The sequence below is a fragment of the Chelon labrosus genome (genome assembly GCF_963514085.1).
Source record: "Chelon labrosus genome assembly, chromosome: 18".
In the NCBI taxonomy this organism is placed as follows: Eukaryota; Metazoa; Chordata; class Actinopteri; order Mugiliformes; family Mugilidae; genus Chelon; species Chelon labrosus.
In genome coordinates this window covers 10,881,972-10,904,956 of record NC_140351.1, presented here as the reverse complement: position 1 = coordinate 10,904,956, position 22,985 = coordinate 10,881,972, and the positions used below count along the sequence as shown (strand labels likewise).

The following is a 22,985-nucleotide window of genomic DNA, read 5'->3' as shown; positions in this document are numbered from 1 at the left end:
GAGAGCTGCAGACAAAGAAATCTTTGTGAAAAACAACAGTGTGCACAAGAACCAGTCCTGTCTGAATGAAAGACCAACCACCAGTTAGCAACATGAACAACATAACATCCAGCTGGTACTGATTATGGATATACACAACTCACACTTTGATATCTGGTTTCAAACTTTTTATGCATTGTGCTAGTTGTTCGGTGACTGTGATAATTTAGTTTCTTCTGTTCTGAAGGAGAAAATAATTAAAGACTATGTAATACAAAAACACTTTTAAGAGGTCAGTCATTTCATTTTCCATTGTTGTTTAGTTGAATTAGACCGTCATTTCAAACATGGGTAACTTGAGAAAAGTTGATGAAATCTCACCAAGTCTAAATCACATTTACACATTTTAGCATTTTATCAGAATACTATGTGTGTGCTTGTGTGAGCAAGTGGGTAGATGTGTCTGTGACTGTAAAGCGCTTTGAGTACCAATAGGTAGAAAAGCGCTATATAAAAACAACGCCATTTACCAAAGCCGCTTAAAAACTAGAATCACTGTCAACCAGTTAAGTTGCACATGTCTGACCATTAAAGGTGCAAAAATCAAAAAGCGCAAAAGCTCTGTACAGCTACCACATTTTCAAGGTAGGCATCCAGGATTACTGTCACCCAGTCAGCATCTGACCAAATGAAAAATGTGCTCATAATCTCCCGTTCTGTTGCTGAGTTACGGCCCCAAAGAGAGTTTTGCACAACATTATGAGATCACAGAGATGTTGACATTTGAACTTTTGGCTGCAAAATGTCATCACTTCATCATTTTATCCGATGAGACGCTGTGAAATGTGGTTATGTTTAGCATGTGAATGGCTGAGTTAAGGACGAAAACATGTTTTGTGAGGTCACTGTGACATTTGACCAACCCAATCTAACCAGTTCATCCTTGGATGATGGACAACCTGAAAACACAATGCCCGAGGCCACAGCTGTGCCGCCATAGAGGCATAAAAATCATGTTCATAACCAAGTGAAATTGAGGACAGTGTGCAGTCAGAGCAACCTCTTATTACACATTGTTTTTTAAACTAGATGAATAGGTGTGTGCGACAGATTTTACTGTGCCCCCCCCCCCCCCCCCCCGTGTCAAATATTTTGATCCATCAACTCATTTAACAGAAGCGCTGTGTCAAAGGGAACCAATGAAAACAGCTGTTGACCTCTGCCTTAGCCCACAAGGACGTGTGTAAAAAAAAAAAAAAAAGAAAAAGAAAAAAAGAAATCACGCTCACTGAACTGTAGAGGCTGACACGATGTGAAATACAGTCTGAGGTGAAGTTCGGGTCTGGAAGCCAACTAGGTGATTCATTTGTCTGTGCTTGACCAGAAGGGTTACATGCCAGTACCAACAGATGGTAAGGATGACTGACTGGACTGTCTCGGGTCATTAACACTGACATTTTCAGGCAAACACACAAACACGCATGTAAAATATGTGCATACACATTAGGAATACTAAATTAATGTACACTGCTGGCAGGTAGAGGCAACTACACCACCATTACAATGGCTTATAGCAATAACCTCAGACACGCTGCATGTATACACAGTGTATACTCAGTTCATTGGAGGAAACACATGCCATGCCATCTAATTTAAATTTTCCACTTCACTCTGCTACGTAATTGAGTTTCAAGTGTTTTTTTTTTTTTCATCAAAGGACTAAAAAAAGGTTAATCTAACAAGAGTGGCAGCAGCACCTTTCCTGGAAAGTCACACCTCTGACTTACAGCTCAGTTTACAGCTCAAAGCACTTGAACCTATATAGTTCTGCGACGTGTGAACCGTAGCACATTATGAATATTTCTTCTTCCCTCATTTTTTAATTTCCATTGAGACCTGTATTTCATCTCATTTGTGTAATTGAGCCATCTGCGGCGTGTAATTTTATGGTCTAGCTACCGTATATTCACGGCAAATGTAGCATTTGAATCTTCAGGTAATAACTTGGCGTCTGTCATTTGAGACCCGCTAAGCCTTTATCAATCTCACTGTGTAATTAAGGCGCTTGTCGTACATTTTTAGCAATAAACCATCAGAGCTTAGAGCTACGTAAGTAGAAAGATGACGGGAAGAAGAAATTGAAATAAGAATCATTTAATTGTTCATTTACTTTCTATAAATCATCATTAGAGGAAAGTAATGCTCAGAATTTTTTAATGCAATGCATGAACTGTAAAGTGCTTTGTGTGAAACCATTTCTAAGGTACTAGTGCTTAACTGAAGTACGTCTAACGTTATGCTTTTTACTTTGACTCAACTATATTTCAGTATGAAATGCACAGCTTTCTATAACACTTCTTTTGTCCAACAGCTGTAGGCATTAGTTATTTTACAGCAGACTTCATAAACCTATCATGATATAATGTACATCTAAAGCTCATTGCATAATCAGATCTTTTCGAGAAAATATCTAATTTTCAAAAGAAACCTTAAGATTATACAACTGCAAAACAAGTCAAAGGAGGCTATTCAACCATAATCAATATGAACAAGAAAAAGAATTGACTCAAAACAATATCACATAACAAAGCTTTAAAATTGTATGGAATAAATTAATCTAGTTTCCTTTAGTAACTAGTAGTTTAGTAAGATTGTTATGCCTTTAATGCCCTGCAGAACGTCTTGTCAAAAGTTGTATATGAATGTTGGATGACAGTTTGTTGTTAAGGCAGATTCCCTGGTGGTAAATTAAAAGACTGGAAGACTGAATGATGATGAGTTGGAGTCTGGATTGGGGAGGAGCCTGGTGCATATAAAGTGGTGTCATCTGCATAAAATGGAGATTGACATCCTGGCGTTATTTACAGTGGAATCAGCAAAGACTGACTTCCTAAAAACAGCTGCACTGCTTATCACAGTGCACATTTAGTTTTAAATAGCTAAAATTGTGATTTCATATCATAATTACATTTTATTTTTATTTTAACTGCAATCTCTTTGGTATGGCATCCAGAAATGCCCCACAAAAACACACAGTTACATTTCTCAGGCACACAGTGTTAAAATGACACTATACGACATATGAAAAGAGACAAAGCAATTCATTAGTTTTGAACTATCATAGATGGCCCTTATAAGCCTTCATTTGTGGTCATTCGTGCAACCAAGGCTGTCTCATAGCAGGCGCATGGCATCATATTAGAGGAATACATGCTTTGCTTCATTTGTCATCTTTTGTTTCCATTTCCATCTATTAAAATGTCCAAACCTTTTTAACATCAATAAATGAGACTAATTCCTCTCTGTCTGCCTGCGACTGTATAGGCTGACATTAAACTAGCCATGGAAATGGGCTTCATTAATGCTGGAGCACGAGCCCACAGAGACACACACACACACACACACAAAGAAAGTTGGACTCTTACTTGCTCTTGTGCCTACCAGAGAAATGGACAGAAACACACACAAAGACACATAAGCACCTCCTTACTAAAACTTTCCCCGTCTGCTCGAGACATTAGTCTTTTGCCTGTGAAAACCCATTATATGGCAGCCAATCCTCATTGCTCTTACAGAGACAGAGCTCCATACACAGTATGAGAAGCATCAATCATACATGGAGTACCTATTCACATGTGAAATTTTTAATATACATTTAATATGCCGTAATGGGCCAATGTATAATGTATGCTCCATGTTCCGGTGTCTTGGCCAGCATTATGGCAAACATACCTCATCTTAAAGTCATCTTAATTTTAAACATTGTTAATTTGGTCACTCAATATAAAAGAGGGTAATACTCTTGGTCTCTCGCACACAAGCAAAAGCACGTACAAAGAAAGCAAAGGGAGTAAGACAAAGAGAATATGGCTCCGTCCAAGTGACAGGAGGATCCATCTTTAAGTAATTGCGCTTGCCTCGTATCTACATGAGAGACCCCCACACACAAACAGATGTGATGTCAAGGGTCATTAAATCATGGTTTGTTTGTATGTTGGCGGCTTTGTGATGAAGGGACATTAGTGAGAGTGGAACCTGGTTGTTGATGAAGGGAACGTAATGACTGTGACACCAGGGGAGTAGGAAGGGCAGGTGTTCCGTCATGTTCTGCACCCGAGACAGAACCAGGTCACTTGCTGTCTGAAGGATGACTAAAAAGACGACCTGATGGAGATAAAAATGGAAAGTTGCAGGCTCTTCCCCTTTTGCATGAGATGCTTAGCCATATTTATAGTATATTTTGTAGTTTAAATCCAGCACAGTTCACATAGTGTTTGTATTTGCTTCAGTATAAAAAACGAGCAGTCAAACAAATTCTATATGAAGTGTTATTATTGTAATAGTCATGCTACCTTCCATTAAGGAGTAATTTCCTGTTTGCTTTTCCTCAACAAAGGATATTATATTCCACAAAACCTTTCCGGTAGCAGACACCAACGTTATTACCCGTCTACACTGTTTTAATCTGTTTTGCATTGGGAGACAGATGCAATAGAGAGAATGGGGAGGTGCAGAAGAAATCTTAAAGACATAAACTATTAATTGAGGACTGAATCCATTTTTCAATGGGTAAAACCTTTTCGAAACAACTTGAGGTTGCTTTAACATCTCTAGACTGGTCATGCTAAGGTCAAAATCAGAAGAAGTAAAACCCTCATAGCGGGCCTGAAGTATATTAAACACACAAATCAACTCCTCGGCTTGTGGCAGCCTTCAGGGCCACTTTGGTGAAATGCATGTCGGCTGAGAAGCACTGCATCATTCTTCAAGTGTCAATGGATGCCAATAGCATACCCTACAGACAGAAGAGATCCAGGGTGTTCTATTGTGAAGTAGGACAGTGCTTGTCAAGCATCAGCTCATGTCATCTTCAAGATGACTTGCTAACGTCGAGACACAAAAGGTACGCAGGCTCACATACTGTAGATGACAGCAGTCGCAGCCACTGAATACCCCATTACACTCTCCTTATCACTGTGTGGACTTAGACCATAAAGGCCCAGAGAAACATAAGTGACATTAAAGAACTACCAGCAACAAAGGCTGGCTGTGACTTCACTTCATGTCGCCTTTGTCTGGAACAAAAAGCTGCACTTGAATACACCATAAACATTAAAGGCATATAGACATGTTGCAGTGGTTTGTATTTGTCGCTCAACAAGGTAAACTAGAATCTATGAATGGCTACAATCCATTGTACAGAGCTGCCATCTTCTGAATCATGCTTCAATGTTCTGATGAGATAACAATGAAAAAGTAAGAGCCTTCTGTGAGTGACATTTGCTTACTTTTGTCACTTTCTGTTCCGCTTCCCAAGCACTGGTCCTCACTCCCTGCTGATTCAACATATTGACTCAGCCGGAAAATTGAGAAAGACGGTTTTGACCAGTGGGACACACTGAAATAACTAGGGTCACAGATGCTCACTGATGGCCTGGCATTGGCGGCTTGGCGTGTCACAGCCCTGAAGGTAACAGGCCCTTTAGACTTCTGCGTTAAGTTGATGCAGCGGCTGAGGCGATAATGCAGACACCTATGCAGACTTTACGCAGAGTCTAGCGCCGTAGCTTTAGTATTTTAGTCGCCATTGTTGAAAGTGAAGCAGAAAGTGGAAAGCAAAGCAGGAAGTAGAAACAAAAATTAACCCAACTGGCAAAAAAGACACAGCGGCAACTCGGGTTTAGGAGGCGTTGTTACAGAGCGAGCCAGACTGACGAGCACACACGTATAAATGACTCGCACAGGCGTTGGCTACAGGTGTAGGTCCTTTCGTTTAGGTCCTGCAGTACCATATACACGCCTTAAGATTCAGACTGAGGAAACGTTTCATTTAGGAAGCATTACGAGTCTTTCAGGAATGTGATGCAACAACTAATACATGCTGATCTGAAAGGAACTCACTGCAGGACTGACTCATTGCAGGTATGATCAGGACAATCTCCACAGGCTAGTGAGCTTCATGGAAAGAAAAGTGCTCAATATTGTACAGTATGGCTGCAAAATCTGTGTGTGTATGTGTGTCTTCCAGCTGACCCAAAGTCCCACAGAGAGCCGTGTGCCAACACTGATTAGAAGAATAGACAGGAAGAGAAACAGCAAGATTAAACTGCCTCTCAGTGTGTATGTGTATGTGTGTTCTTCAGTATCTGACATCTGATGTTTACCTGAGAAAAAGCTAAACTACAGGGACTTGACTGAACAGAATAAAAGGATGAGAGGATGAGTGCTTAGATAAAAAAAAAGTCTCTGAACAGAGTTCAGACATGTTTATCTGGCCACACACACACATGCACAACTCCATACGCCTACAGACACAAAAACACACACAGAAAATAAGAAATTCACACAGACACAGTAATACTCCACAGTAGAAAGACATTCAAAAACAAAGCACCAGTTTCTCTGAATGATTTGCACGATGCGAGTATGAGCAATGTGTTATTTTCACACTCAAGAGCAAACGCAGAATAACAATGTGCCCCTCTGTACTCTGCTATGCATGAAGTGTTGTCCCTTGTTCTCGCTTACGATAGTGTTTAATTAAGACCCCATTCAAACCATCAGCAGCAAACCGCCGAAAGCCGTTTGTCACTTTCCAGAAGAAGGCTAGTAGTGTCTGAACATATTATACAGTGTAAAACACACTGATAATGGTTAATTTCCACTGGGACTTAGGATGAAGAAACAGGCAACATTTTTCTCCACATGAAGAAAGTGAAGATAGTTAAGAATTAAGTACTTTTTTGCTCTCTTTTATGATTCCAGTGTTTGTGTAAGGGACTATTTCTTTGATTTGTCCTGGTAAAATAGACATGACATACACTGTGTGACTACACTACTTTGCTTTCTACTTGATAAAAACTCCTCATTAACCTCTAGTGACAGTCTATTTGGCTTGTGAATGCATAGATGTGTCTGATAAAGTCCACCATCGCCTTACTGCTTGCTCTGAGGTGTCCAGACTTCTTCTGCAAAGCATCTTGGGACGATTTGTATTCTTACTGACACTATAAATAAAATAAAAATGATCTGTAAAGCGCTTCTACAGAATGGTACAAGATACCACTGGATGATGCATGACTGACTGAATCAACATCGCTAGAGTACAGTAGGCCATGTGCACCATAAAAAGATAATAATGATCATTAACCACCCAATACTAGTGCTTGGGCGTTGAGTGAGTAGTTTTCAAACATGTACATAAACTAAAAGTCGTGACTCAGATCCTTTTACAGTTGGAGTGAATTGCGCATTATGCAGCTGCCACTTAAAATAGTCAATTCAGGTAGTATTTTAACTGTGAGTGTATAAATGTAGCCAGATATAATTCAAGCATTCCTTGCACTCAAACCTTTGAGGTTTCCTCAACTACATATCCCAGAATACATAAATAGCGATGGAGACTGCTAACTTGGTTTTGATAAGTAATTCTACAGAGAAGTGCACTGAGAAGGGTTGAGCTGAGAGCGTCCAACACTCTCAACACACAATTCATTGACTTTCAGAAAGAGGGATGTATCCGTTGGAACCCAGAATCTCTTAAGCACAGAAAAAGCAGTCAAAGGTTTTCCGTTACTCACAGTGTTCCCGACTGACAGGCATCTCTTTCGCTCTGTAAATTTTTCCACGTAATAAAATCACATTCTGTTTCAAACTAGTTTTAAAAGCCAGCTGGAATACTTTAGCTGTTTGTCCAGAAATGTCATACAACTTGAGATCACATAGAAAAAGAGGTTGTCCTTTGCTCCCCTCCGTTGAAAAGCACCGCACAACGTGGAAAGGGGAATTTTAATAAGAGCTGTACTAAAGAGACTGGAGGTGGTTCTCTTGATTCAACCTTTGATGAGGCCTTTCACAAAGGTGATGCAGTCATGCCTCTACAACCAGCTGGTAATTATTTTGTAAGGGAAACCACTCCTCTCCACAGCAGACTTGGAGAAGGTCATTAACGCACAGCTTTCCTCTCAATTAGGCCACTGTGACCGCATTCCTGCTGCCTCCCTCAAAGGTCCCTTTTACACCTGCAGCTAATCCGGAAGGCTCACACCAGTTTTCTTCATCCTGTGCAGGCTCCTCTAAGGTTTCAGGTTTGTAACTCTAAAGCACAGTGTGATATAGCTCCTGGTCACATCACTGATCTTTGAAGTTCTTCTGAATCCCCCTTGTGCGGAAACCTGCTGTCTGTTCAGCATATTGTGGATTGTCTTAGAAAGACTAAAATTTCCCGTAAGTGAATGCATGTTTTATTCAAGTTGCTGAAAATGAGTTCAGTAAATGCTGATCAAGATCAGCAGCAGGGAAATCTGCCTCTGTGTCAATTTGTGGATGTGTTTTGCACATAGACAGTAACAAGATGGATGGTGGATCTGTTCCTCAAAAGTGAAACCAAAGCCAGTAGAGCTCTCCCTGGTGACTGGCTGCAGTATAGGTCATAAGCTCCACCTCCTCCAAGTTAGCGGATGGGACTTGAGCCAAACTAAAACACAAGTGGCTCCACACCTCGGACTGTATTGTGCAGACTCTGGCTCCAAAGTTGCAAGATGCCGCCGCCCGTATCCCCAGGAAAATAGTGTCAATTTGGCCAATGCAAGGGAGCAGGGAGACGTTGTCCATATTTATAGAGTCTATGGTTTTGCATCAAGCAGCAATGATTATCTGCAAGCGCTGAAGAGCAACTGGAGGAGACGGGGTTGCTAACAACATCAACTAGGAGTGAAGCAGAGCCTATGGCGGGGAAAGGGGAGCTACAACTGTAAGGATTACAGTCTAATAAAGAAGGCGATCTATGGCGGAGACAAACAAGGATTACCATGAGTGTGGCTTTGCCTTCTTTGCTGAAAGAAGATAAGCGACCGGGGGACTGTAGATTGTAAGCATATTTGCATACGTCAACAGTGTTTGTGAAATTACTCTGAACGCCAGAAGAGGAGACGAAAGATACACACTGTAGCTCTAAATGTGTCGGATACGTTCAGCAGTTGTAAAAACTTGACGACTTATTATGCTAAAATTGGCAACAACCACCCAACGACACTTACTATCTCCTTGGCAACGGAGTGGTCCAACCGTCAGCTTAGCCTCGGAGCCCTGCCTGTTGGTGTCACCCACGGCAACCTGGCTCACGGGCAGGTGTTCTTTGTATATCAGGAGACCAGAGTCTTCTCTCCTGTAAGAAAACATGCACATTTAAGAAAAAAAGAATCCACATTACATGTTGTTGAGTCATTTTATCTTGCAGCATCCTTTGCTGTTAAGAACACTTCTTGATGTTTTTATATATATTTTTTTAGTTCAGTTATTTTCAGACTTTATTAAGAGCATAGCTCAAATAAATAAGAAAGAGAAATAATAATAATAAAAAAAATTCTCATTACTGGCCGACACTAGTCACTACTGTGCTAATACTGCTCTCCGTGAACAAGACCTTAGATTTGACGCTATTTGGATTCTGAAATGAGAAAAGGAAAACTGAAGCCGGAGATGGAAAATGTCATCTTATATGAGAGACATAAATAGTGTATAGCGTATGGCATAATATTTGAAGAAATACACACACACACACACACACACACACTTCAGACTTGGTGCTTCAGCACATCAATGTGGAGTAAAATAAAACTGAACTGAAGTGAAGGGTCTCAGCTTTGGTTTAAACAGGTTTAAATATAGTAACAGCTGAATGGCTTTTTAACATATACTGGTCAAAATCAAGGGGTTCAAAAGTAGATACACATGAAGTCATCAGATTATTGTGAACAACACACTAAGTGTTCAACATGTAAACATCAGCAGACACTTTGTATTTTCTCCGAGGGATGGTCTACCTCCAGACGCCTTCATATCTTTTTTGTTAAGGAGTCTCTGGTTTTCATCTAGTCTTCAGCAAGTGGAGATCAGATGATTGACAAATCAAAACACCTCTTATTTCAGCCTTATTTCTAGGGTTGCTGGACAGCTGAATGATGAAAAGTCCAGCACAATGAATTTTGAAGCATTCGGCTCATTCTGAGCACACAGAATGCTCCCGAGTACTTCTGCATTCGCCCCGTCGCTTCAGCCAGCAGGTAAGTGATCAGTTTCATCTGGGTTGATTTTTATTTCATCAGCTTGTAGACCTCTGCTATTTTTTGTTTTTTTTGCATGTTTTTGCAGAGTGTGTTTGAATGAGGAGTGTGCTCCTCTAAGGGTTCTGGTCAAGTCTTCTCTTGGTCACTGAACAGGAAATATGTATGCCTACAAGCTGAAGAGCAACAACTTTGTTTTTGTGGTGGATAGTTGGTCTGGAACCACTCCGTTGGGAACTGATTGTTGCTCTGCAAGCTTTTTGCAGCGAAGGACAGAAGTGTAACAACGACATAACCATGTACCAAATCTGAGTGGCATGGAGTTGAATTAGGTTACAACTAAATGTCTCTGTTCGGTTGAAGTACTATCCAACTGTTGTATCAGTATCAGCAGAAAGACGCCAGATATTGAATTTCAGTCCGTCTTAAAAGACTCATAATCTTATGCTAACTGTACTTATATTGTATAAATTACGTAAAATATATGTATAAGGAGAGGGTATATGTTTGTATGCTCATAGGATGTATGAAAAGTGAAAATATTCGTATGATTCTTGTAATAGAAGCAAAAGAGAGAAAAAACAGGTCAGTACATATGCTGCAAAAACTTCCATGTATCATCAGTGCAATGTGGAGGGGTACATGTCTGAAACAGCTGTTATAGGTGATGGATGAGTGTGTGATAATGAAAATTCATGCCATTTTCTTGCTATCGAACTGATTAAACACTTTTTTAAATCCTTCAAAGTGGCAATAAACTTCAGCAGGACATGTTCTTATTCATATTCTTCACATTACTTGATTGCAGTTGTTTGCTATTGAATGTCATCCTCCGCTGAGACTGCGCGAGATCTAATTTATGACTGTCAGTGTGCATGTGCGTGTCCGCATAAGCATGTGCGCACACACACACGCATGCATGCGCTGCCAAAAGTATGGGTAATGAGTGGAAACCGTTATACTGGTAATATTTCAGAAACTCACTCAGCCAAACAATGAGACATTAATGCATACAATATTAACAGAGGGAACGAGACAGCGTATGACTTATTTGTAATCTCATCAGTTTTAGAGATGAGAAGGGAGACATGAACGCAAATGAAATCTCTTCTTCTTGCTAACACTCGGTAATTACTCACAAACATAGGCTACAGTGCGCGCACACAACAACACTGACAGCAAAGCAATTGGTTTTAATGAGAATATCCATCAGCTGGTTAAAAGAGCTTTGAAACACAAACTGCTGGTTCCGGAGGCAAACATACCCCTAAAATAAACACATCAGTGATGGTGGCATTCATCATTCAGTCATTTCTTCCTTTGAAGTCTCATCAGACTGTCCCGAGCTAAGGCGGATTCTGTCCCGACAGATTACTGCAAACATTAGCGACGGATTTAGTTTCATGACAACTTCCAAATTTATTTCATTATATATATATATTTATTTCGGTCTTTCAGGCATAATGTTCTTTGTCGAGCTTATGCAGCGGACTCAGGAGGTGTTTTAAATGTGAAGGTCAACCTTAATGAAATTCTCTATTACAGAACATCTACTTATGAAACGAAACAGAGGCTTGAAAAGACACACTAACCTTTACGATTTCATTTTAAGCAGATTATTTTAGAAAATGCTGAATATCTGAAGTGCAATACTTTGGAAAATATTTATTACAGTGGAGGCAAAATAGAACTTCAACCTGTTGCTTTGAAGCAGCTAAGAAAATCTCTGCGTGGGTTTACTGAACGACAAGCACTCCTCTGTCCCTGAAGAACAGTTGAGGAAGTTATATAAACTCTAACTGTTCCTGTGAGGCGGCCTCGTTACTTATACTAAAAGACTCTTGGCAGTTTTTTTTTTTTTTTTTTTTTTTTTTTAAATATCAAGGTAGGTTAAAAATCTGCGCTCATTCTTCACTATAATTGGCTAGTCACTCAGCTATGACAGCCTTGGTTACAGTTAAATAATAAGCTGAGACAGTTTGTGTCCATGAAAGAGAGAAATTCACCGCTGGGTTCTTGATTTCAGAGGCAGTTTCAGATCGGCAACACTCACTAATTAAAACATTTGTTGTTTATTGGCTCTAGCTGGATGGTTAATTTAAATTAACTCCATGAGATGGTTGAAAAGTCTCTCTCCAGATAACTTAATGGCCACATAAAATGAACTATGAACACATACTACAAGCGAAAAGTCTGTTATCAGATAACCCCTCAAGATAGAAATAATGATGCTGTATTGTTTATGCAGTGGAAGGTAAAATAGTCAATGAACACTTAGCTTACTGTGTAAAAGCTGTGGAGTAGTGGTTAGAGGTGCAGCTTGGGACCGAGGGGCCCCAGGAACAAATGGATGGATTAAACACAGGAACTGCAATTTCCCCATTGTGGGACAATTAAATATTAAATTATTATTATATTATTATTATTATTATTATTATTATTATTAAAAATATACCAGGAAGTGTCAAACAGAAGCTATATTTCTTATTTATAACTATTGGCTGTGGCTCAGTAGGCAGAGCAGGAACGAGAACAAACCAGAGGGTTACATGTTCGATCCCCAGAATGCACCACATGCCGAAGTGTCCTTGAGCAAGACACTGAACCTCCAGTTGCTCCCAGTGCGTGGCACTGGTGTGTGAATGTGTGTGTGCTTGTGTGAGCGAATGGGTAGATGTGTCTGTGACTGTAAAGCGTTCTGAGTACCAAAAGGTAGAAAAGCACTATATAAAAGCAAGGCCATATAAAGATAGATGATGGCCCACGATGTCCAGGATTTTTTAAAGAGAGTTTCTGAAGTTTAACGTGGGTGGAACTGGCCGTCGCCATCTTGTTATTGGCTGACCCCACCAAGCGCATGGCTAATTCAAAACTGGCAAAAGCGAGTAACAATTAGCAACCTGAGGCAGCACTGTGCCGTCACTCAAAGCAGCCAAACCCTGAATATATAGACACCTTTAATCCTTGATATAATTTAAACAGACAGGTTACATAAAAATGTTCACCGTGTTTAGCTGTTTCTTTTTTTCAGACTGTAAAGTTTTACATTTTAATATGCATGCCATTAGAAGCACTGCAGTTTTCCATGTCAGCTTCATTTTCTGTCTGGGAGATTGCCGCTCAGCTTAAAACAAACTGCTGAACTTGTGGATGTGTGAACTAAACTAAAACTATCTCAGTTAAAGAGCTGCTGAGGACACAGGATTACAAAAAATGTAAGTATGTAGAAGATGTGATACAGATTGAGGTACACCCAACATTGTGTTGTGCACTGCAATTAGATTCATTCCTCTACATTATGCAAAAAATAAAAAAATAAATTTTTGTACTATAAGCTCCATTTTGATGTGTAATTTTTCTTACATCTACTATTCTGTGTTTCTGAACACTTGCTGATCTTTTATTTGAAAGCCTCACTTACCATTGCCTGAGGTCTGCATCACAGTTGCAGTCGTACTTGGGGTCAACGCAGTTTTTGTCGATGCCACAAGCACACTTTTGGACGCCAGGCGCTGAGCCGCCCCAGTAGAAGTGCTTCTCGCTGCCGCGGCCCACCCACCACGTGAAGGGGGTCCCATCTGCAGACCAAACACAGGCATACACATAAACTATACGTTTCTTTTCAACAATTGGCTGACTGTGACAATTGTTATTGAGCCCCTAACAAGAATGTGCAATCTCCAAAAGAAACAGAAACCTTTGTGAAGTCAATAAAGTTGTGTTGCTAAACTCATCTCCATTAAACTTTAGTCTTTTGTTTAATTAATGTGAATCACATTGACAAGAAACTGCATTGTGAAAATTAATTTGTCATTTATTTCATACCATATTTTACACAGCTGGGTACTAAATGCCTTGAAGACTAGCAGACACATTTCTTCACACATCACATGTGATTTCCATTAAAATAGCAACAACTTTTACATTACTATGTATAAACATGCCAGTGTATAATTGTCGGTGTGAATGTAGATATTTATGAGCGCATCTGTTGACGCACCAACACAGCAATGTGTGTTAGTGTGTTTTTTAATGAGTGGATAAAAGGTGAAGGATCACTGCTTTTCAATAAGAAATGTAATATCATATTCTTTGCCGTGGATAATGTATTCTGGCATGGGACAGTAACTAGGCAGACAGACGGGTGTAAATATTTCGCTCACTGGCAATATATCACAATAACAGCAAGAGAGAGTGAAACAATATTACATTTCCCTCTTTATTCCAAGAAAATAAGCTGCGTTGTCAATATCGCTTTGTCAAATTCCATCGGAGACAATGAAATCTCCCGAGACACACTTTTTACAGGAGGGGATTGAAGGAGACTTTCCATGCCGCGCAATTGGATTGAGAGGTGTGATATACTGTATTATTACACTTTTGATTTTCTGAACTGGGGCAAAACTCCAGGAGGAAGCTACAGATGTGTCTCTGTGTGCGCTTTTATACCATGTGTGTGAGGTTGGCCTCTGTGACCTATGGGTTTATTGCCCTCATAAAGAGAATTAGCCTCATCTCTCTTCAAGCCCCTGTTCAGACAAGCCATTGTCAATAGGATTAACAGTGCCTCCTCAAGAGACTTTACAATCCTCTGCCTTTATGTGTACACATGCTGCATGCGTGTGTGTGTGTGTTGCGCTGCTTTTGATACAAGTGAGAATTAAGTTTGAGCTGAAGTCAGTTAAAGGCGGTTTGGACTTCTGTGTCAATTTGATGGTGTAGCTACGGCGCCAGCCCAGTCCCTATGCAAACCCTAGCGCCGTAGCTGACGTGCACCTCCCAAGAAATTTACTATTCCGGCTGCTTCTCCATCTCCGCAATTTTCGAATTGATTGTTTTGGATCAAGAAAGACGAAACACATCAAGGAAAGGTTAACTGAGGAGGTTCAGAGATACAAACATTTGTATGACCTGTGAAAGTTTCAATTGTCATTGTTGAAAGTGAAGCAGGAAGTAGAAAGTGAAGCAGGAAGTAGAAACAAAAATTAACGCCGACTAGCACTTGTCTGGTGTTTTTACAGAGTGAGCAAGACTGACAAGCGCAAAAGCATAAACGGTTCACACCGGTGCAGGCTGCATGCGTTGTTACGGCATCTACGTCCCTCTAAAAGAGCTTTAACAACGTATGCATTGCAGCGACACAGACCGCCAGAGCTCTGATTGGTCCGCTTGGTACTAGTGTTTCCGCTTCAGTATTTCCGGCTGCTTGTCCATCTCTGCCATTATCAAATTGATTGTTTTGGATCAAGAAAGCTGAACACATGGAGGAAAGGTTAACTGAGGAGGTTCGGACATACAAACATTTGTATAAGTTGCAAACGTTTCAGTCGTCATTGTTGAAAGTGGCGCAGGAAGTAGATACAAAAACTAACCCAACTGGCAAAAAAAGACACAGTGCAGTGTTTGGGTGGTGTTTTTACAAAGCGAGCCAGACTGACGAGTGTACAAGTATAAATGGCTCGCACCGGTGCAGGCTGCGTGCGTAACTTACGGCCTCTATGCCCCACAATTTAGTTCTCACAGTCCCATACCACAGTCCACCTTGCTAAGTTTCCAGCCTCCAGAAACAAACACCAACCATCTTGAACCAAACCCAACCAGTAACTGTAAAGTCATTCTCCTTGAAGCTGATCTGTGCTCGAGTGGGAGTAGTTGTCCTCCTTCTAGCTGTAGCTTTACCTGCCAACATTCAGTCTTCAAAATACAGGAGTCTTTTCCATGGAGGGCGGATATTGATTATGAACTCCATCTTCAAGACATTTTCTCTCCCACCAATTTTCCACAGCACATCCAAATTTACACTGTACACTCTAGCTTTGGTTAAATTTATATGTGTATTTGCTCCCTGACATTTTAACAACAGATACTTTTACTGGGTTAACCAGTCCGCCTGCGCAAACAGCAGCTGCACACACATACACCGCTTGATTCGGGGAGTAGGTTGCTAAGTTGCAGTGACAGATGGATTTAATTCATATAAAGTATTTGTATTATGTGTGTAGATTGTGCCTCATATCAACTCAGGCAATTTATGGATCTGTGTATGCTGATTATCTGTTATAAAGTCTGAGGGCCTTGCAAATTAAGAGAGTGTCCCAGGGGAAATAATAAAATAAATAAAATGGGAGGGCATGAGGGGTGAGGAGAATTATGGAGAAACACGGAAAAACTGTTTTGCTCCTAGCTCTTGTTCGCCTATCAAGTAAAAATTGAAAGTGAAAATTAGGGAACAAAGCAACACCCCATGATCACCCCGTCAACACACAAGCGCCCCATCTCCGAACTCACAAGCCTCCTTCTGTAACAACCAAAGACACTAAAACAAAAGCAACATAAAGCTCTGGCATGAGCCTAAGCTTCAAAAAAACGCAGTAAATACATGCATTTATCTGACTGGCTGATTTATTCTTGTAAGAAACTGAATAATTATTGTTATTGTTTTGATGAAGCCAGTAATTATGTCTGATAATGGAGATCGTGCCTCTGGAGTGGCGGCAGCATTTAAAGCCTGGCTTAGAATAAAGATTTACGCACAAACTCCTTGCTCTCCACTGGCGGCCACAGAGGAGAGGATGAGATGGACTTGAGGTCATGTTTTACTCAAGTTGGTGACAAGAAGTGAAACTAATTTTGCCAGTAAGGGACCACAGCAGGAGTGTGTTTTCAACCTTACACAGATGCACAGAGCTTGTTATGCTAATGACGTAAATATGTGTCTTACTTAAATTTCTGTCAAGGGTTTTAGAAAACCCTAGAGAGTTATTCTCATGTATCTAGAGACAATTAAGTATGGATGCAAATCAGAAAACTAAACGTGTGTTTTCTTTGTCATATGTCTGCATTTGTAAGATTAATGGCCAGAATATATTGCTAATGATCTATGATTTATGGGCCAATATCAGTGCACCTTAATATATAGATAAAAAAATATACAAGTTTCAAATATGAATGCGTTTAAAATATGGACAACAGTCACCTTGTCTTGCATCTGAGGCAAAGGGACAAACACCCAAGTGATGAAAAACATGTGCAAGAGTGAACAAACACCCTTGATGAAAGGAGAGGAGAGGAGAGTAGAGTAGAGGACACGAGAGGAGGGGAGTGGTGCTTGAGTAACAGCGGGGCATCAGGTGGAATGGGAGCCACGTATTGTGCCAGTTTAAGTCTCCTGTGCGATCCAGTTCGCTCTGCCAAAACAAACAACTCAGGAGTGGAGGCAGGGAGGAAAGAGCGGGCGGAGGGGGAGATGAGAGCATGACAGCGCGGATGGATGAAGATGTGAGGGAGGAGAGATAGAATCACACTGGCAGACGGTTCACATGGAGAGCCGCGGTGAGAGGGTACTGCCAAGACGAGGCTCAGTGGCATGTTTCACAGGAGTGTGTGTGCGAGCGCATGTTTGTGTGTGTGAGAGGAGACCGAGAGAGGAGAGTGTGTTTGAATGTAGACAAGTCCTGGGTTTTAAAAAGCAGGTGCGCAGCAATTATCATTAGCCCCACTAGAGTATGACTCGTATTAAGAGCAGTAGCTGTTTGTGTAAATAATATTATATCAGATATTTTTGTGGCACTGCTCCATTAGATGTTCCCCTTAATTGTTTACCACATTAAATGATAATTCCTCGGTAATATGCTCATCCTCAAACCTTCCAAGGATGCATTCAAGTTAAAATGTCATGTTTGTGTCATGTTTATAACGCTACATCCATCCTTATCCCTTCATTTCTCTTCCATTGCCAGATCCCCCGCTACGAGTAAATGTTCACAGGAGAGGGGAAAACAGACGTGACAGATTGATAAGGCCTGGGGTTGTGTTTCTCTTCTGTCCTCGGGGACAGCCACATAGCACTACTTATTCTGATGGGTTTATCTGCGTGTTATTTCAACAACATGCACACACCCACACCCCGCAGACGCCCCCACCTATTTATCTCCACTCTTATCCAGAGAGGTTAATGCCTGCGTCTTCATCACGTCTGCTCCACTTTGCGGGGACTTTCACAGAGACAGATCGAAGCAGCAGAGGGGAAGACAAAGACACGGAGATGAGGGAAAGTAGCGGGACAGGCTGTGAGATAAGAGCGATGACAGCGAAAGAAAGACGGGCAATGAAAAAAGATGGAGCTGGGAAGTGTGAATGATAAGAGTTTCATCCTTTCCCTCACAACCATCAATGTTTTAGCAATCTGATCCAAAATGGTGCCCAGAATACTCATATTTATGTCAGAAAAATCACAGCTTTTCACTTTGAGGAGCAGCTTCTGAACCAAATGGCCTCCACTGTGTTGATATTAGGAATGAGCTGCCAGTCACGCATTAATTCTCAAGATCATGCCCAGGCATAAAAAAAAAAAGGTTAATTAAAAAGATGGAAAGTAAAATACATACTAGAATATTTGTGATAGTCCATTAAGATCTGCTCATTTGGAAAGTAATGAATATGTTCTGTATTACTTGATTTATAGTTCAGGACTATATAGAAATGATTGTCCACTCATGGCCTTGCCAAACATGTTCCCACAATGCTGATTAAGCTGATCAATCCCAGGTAAATCACTGTATTTCACATCATACCACAGTATTAAATATGGTGTTTGTGGCAACATTCCTGAATCTGTGCACCAGTAAATTACCTTTTATGTCAACCAGAAAACAACCAGCAATTATTTCCCCCAAAAAATAAATTAAAAAACATGTCAAATATACAAATCCAGGAAAAAATAATTATATTAAACTCGTTTATTTGGCTCACATCACCAAACAAGCCTTGGCACAAAGTCGAAACTGCGCTGATAATGTCCGACAGTGTTATGATTTTTTTTGGGACACACTTGCTTTTGGTCAAGCAGTTCCACAGAGGTTTTTAATGTTTAAGTGCAACCTCTTTTTGTGAAACAACCAGCAATTATAGTTTGCGAGACCTGAACAGAGCAGCAGCTGTAGCGAAAGAGGCGAAATAGGCTACAGCAGCTAAAGGTATGGTAGGGAAACAAAAGTTAAGATTGTAACTCCAGTTCTAGGAATTCGAGGTATTTGAATGATGAAACAGAGTTTAGCAAGCATCCAGAGAAAATATTAAAATGGCAAAGAATCAGCACTGAAAACAAACCCAATAGATTCTCCTTAATGGAGAGAGCTGCAATTACTCTCTCTGCCAGTAGGGGGAGATAAGAGTTCTGCATGGTAGCTTTAAGCTGCACTGTGGTTATGACTGTTGCTAAATCATTTGGGAGAGTTTTAGAGATTTTTCCAGTCTACCTCTTTATTATCAGGGATGATGGGATATAGCAACAGGTTAGACCTTGTCTTTATTGCAGGAGTTGGATCTGGGCTTTGTTAAGGTGGAAATTTATGGCCCATGTGTTGTGATCACAGATTGGTCTTCAGTTCCCAGACAGCACACGTGTCCCTAACACTCATATCATCCATAACAAGTGCTTGTACCTAACACAACAAGCACCCAGGCCACTCTTAGTTCTTATCAAGGGACCACACCCCCGCCATTCAGACTATGAACGGAAAGGTCACTGGACCCAAAATGGCACTTGACATGCTCAGCTGCTCATATCCCCAGTGTGGGAGATGATGGCTTTTACGAACGGCGAGCGGATGGAGCCGAAATGCCAGGACGGCATTCATAATCATAAAATTTGGCTTGCTCATAAACCTGTCTCAGACGTCACCTTTTAGTTTGCACCTTTCTGGAGGCTCTACACCTAAAACAGTTGTCATTATTGGATTCCTTCTCTGACTGACATGTGTCTGTCAGAGGGAGAGAAAGGTACAGTGTGTGCGCAGGCCAATGCATGCATGGATGACAGCATAAACTGTTATTCTGCTCCCTGAACTGATCTCTAAGGGGTGTGAAGGTGAATCAATACTCTCCTCTAACAAGAGCAGCTACTGTATTATTGAGATAAAAAAAGGAGTTGGATGTAAGTGTTATGCACCCTACCAAGCCCATGCCTTTGCTGAAAAACAACCATCAGGAGACACTAACGAAAATGTGCATGCCCATTCACTCCCAAACATGCCGCTGCTCTCGCTCACAATGGCTCAGGACAAAGACAACACTCGCACGCAGAGATACACACATACATTTTCAATCTTGGAGAGGTTTCACACAAAGTCATGGATCAATTCGTCTTTGTCAGGGCGACGGCGGTTTTTGTTCTTTGTTGTTCTCGTTTGTTTGCATTTCTGTTTGTTGAGGAGAGAGAGCCTCATGTCTCCTCTCTCCACCCGCTGGTCTCTGCTAGCCTCCTATCCTCTTAACATCTCTGTTTTTGTGGAGAGGCTGCAGGGAGGCATATTAGCTATGCCCTGGGATCTCTCCAGAGAACTACAGATAATGCAGCGTGAGTTTTTTTGTGTGTGGGTGTGTGAGACAAAGTGAGAGCATTTGTGTGCCTATTTCTTTGTCTCCATCCTTTTGTTTATCGGTGCCAGTGCATGTGTGGGTGTGGGTGTTCTCTTCTCTGCTCCTTTTAATCTGTCCGTGAGACTTGGTCTGGCTCCCGTGTCTCTTTCTATTGTATCAATCCTTCTCTTCTCCCTAACCACCTATCCATCACATAACTCTGAGAGCGTCCCCCATATCCCCCGGCCTCAACTTTCCCCATCGCTACGTCCCCCACATATTTAGGCCTCTCTCTCGTCCTACCTTTTCCTTGCTCTCTCACATCTCCTGGTCTCAGAGGCCTTCTTCTCTTTATCTCTCTTCCTATTGTGTCTTTCTGCCTTCTCTTTGGACTCCTGAATCTCTTGCTTTACCAGGCTACTCTTTCTCTCTCTCCCCCCGACTCATATCTGCCTGGCACACCTTTTCCTTGCATTTTCATATCAGTCGGTCTCAATGGCCTTTCTCTCTCTCTCTCTCTCTCTCTCTCTCTCTCTCTATGCTCCATATCTGTCCATCTCCACAACTCTTTCCTGGCATCTAATCCCTTTATGTTCTTATTAGGCGCGCTATAATCTGCCCTTTAATCCATGCTAATTGCAAGAACTCCCCTTGCTCTGATCGCGATCTGAAGCTGCATTTGAAACACAACCCATCCTCCCTCTCAGTCCCCTTTGGTTTGATCTGCAAAGGGCTACAATGCATACCAAAATATCAAAGGCCTGTGATCTGTAAGTCCTTGTAATTCTTAACCCTTGGTAGCGTAAATGTGGGTGAAATGGGGATCTGCATATTCTAAGGTATTAAAGCCACCCTCTCATTTTTAATCTCATCCGAACATCGCATGAACAAAGGCATGAATATTTTTCACAACGACAAGATCATCTAAAATGAATAAACCATAAGGTGGTTTGTAGCTCTTCCTAGCGTCCTAACCTCCTAGCTAACAGTACTTCTTCTCTTTTCGAATGATTACAGACTACTGCCACCTGCTGGTATGAAGAGTTAGTCCCTTTCATACAAGCACTGAACGTAAGTGCCAGCTGTAGTGTTTGTGGTGCATTTAAGTGCAAAGTTTTGGTCAAGACACAGTCGACATGAGGCGACGTCACAGACGATCTTTGTTGCCGGTAGTTCTTTGTGTCGGTTTGGTGTGCTCGTAGCTATACAGGACATCATCTTGCAAACTTCGCACAACTTTGAAAATAGTTTCACCTATTTCACCAACAGCTTGTACTCTGGAGGGTCACGGGTGGTCTGGAGCCTATCCCAGCTGTCACTGGATAAGAGACGCTGTACACCCTGGACAGGTCGCTAACATAGAGAGACAGACGACCACTCACACTCACACCTAGGGCCAATTTAGAATCCCCAATTAACCTAACGAGCACATCTTTGCACGGAGGGAGGAAGCCGGAGTACCCAGAGAGAACCCACGCAGACACAGGGAGAACACGCAAACTCCACACAGAAAGGCCCCATTCGGCCAACAGATTCGAACCCAGAACCTTCTTGCTGTGAAGCATCAGTGCTAACCACCACTCCATGCGCCGCCCTGCATGCAAAGCTTCTAGCACTGAAACAGAGATGAGCACAATGCATACTTTGGCCTTTGCACAATTAGACAAGCTAGTCATTATCTTCAGAAAATTGTAAAACATTGATTTTCAAAGAGCTTTTAGTTTTTTTTGCAAAAAAAACACTCCTTCTTAATCCTTCATTTTGGAGGAGGTTAAAGAGGAAAAGGGCAGAAATGAGTTTGCCGCTGCCTGCAGTGCAACCGATGTCAGGTGAGACACCTCTGTTGTCTACACCTGAACACAGAGCAGACAGGCTGGGGAAGTATAATGAGTTATTTCAACACTTTCTACCTGAGAGCACCCGTAACGGGATCCACCTCCCTGACAGCTCTGCGGGCGAGGCTCCTTCCCGCTCGACACCAAGTTATGCTCTAATAATTTCCCTCTGCATACCTCTGCCCCCATCTACTAACTCTTCACAGGTCATCACTGAGTGTATCCGTCCATTAAATGAAAAACACCTTGGAAAGAGTGGAGAGGGGGAGGAAGGGGAAATTAATATCAATGGTTGTGCCTCTAATTGGCTTGTCTGTGTGATAAAGAGCACAATAACCAGACTGTGGTGCACACACACTCTCCAAAATACGCACTAGAGCCATTGTGTCTGACAAAGTGCAGGCTGACGACTATAAACAACCGTGATCATCATTACCGCAGGGTAATCTCATTCAGTATGCGTGTGTCTGCGAGTCCGTGACTATAAGTCACATTTAGTGCCGTGTCCCCTCAGGTCAAGGCCGATGGACAGATGTGTCACGAGGAAAATGGCCCCTGCCAAGATACACTCGTTTTTCACCCTGCTTTTTTACTCTCGCCATCCATCTCCCTGCATATCTGCCAGGCCCGTCATATGGATGCTGATACAGCGAACAACACTCATAATTACAGAGGAGGATGATCGGGGCATAAACAACTCCGCAGAGGCGAGGGCAGAGTGAGGAAGAGAGATGGTAAATCAGAGAGA

General features: G+C 41.5%; 1 protein-coding gene across 1 annotated transcript in view; it reads right to left on the bottom strand.

Annotated features, from left to right (window-relative positions):
* The window catches only part of cntnap2a (contactin associated protein 2a), a gene marked incomplete at its 5' end in the record, with an annotated part of 330,965 nt that overhangs the window by 47,610 nt on the left and 260,370 nt on the right, over nt 1-22,985 (bottom strand). Inside the window, 2 exons of the mRNA XM_084565847.1 lie at nt 9,018-9,145; nt 13,465-13,621. Of these exons, the coding sequence (XP_084421973.1) occupies nt 9,018-9,145; nt 13,465-13,621 (285 nt within the window). The remainder of the gene's footprint in view (nt 1-9,017; nt 9,146-13,464; nt 13,622-22,985) is intronic.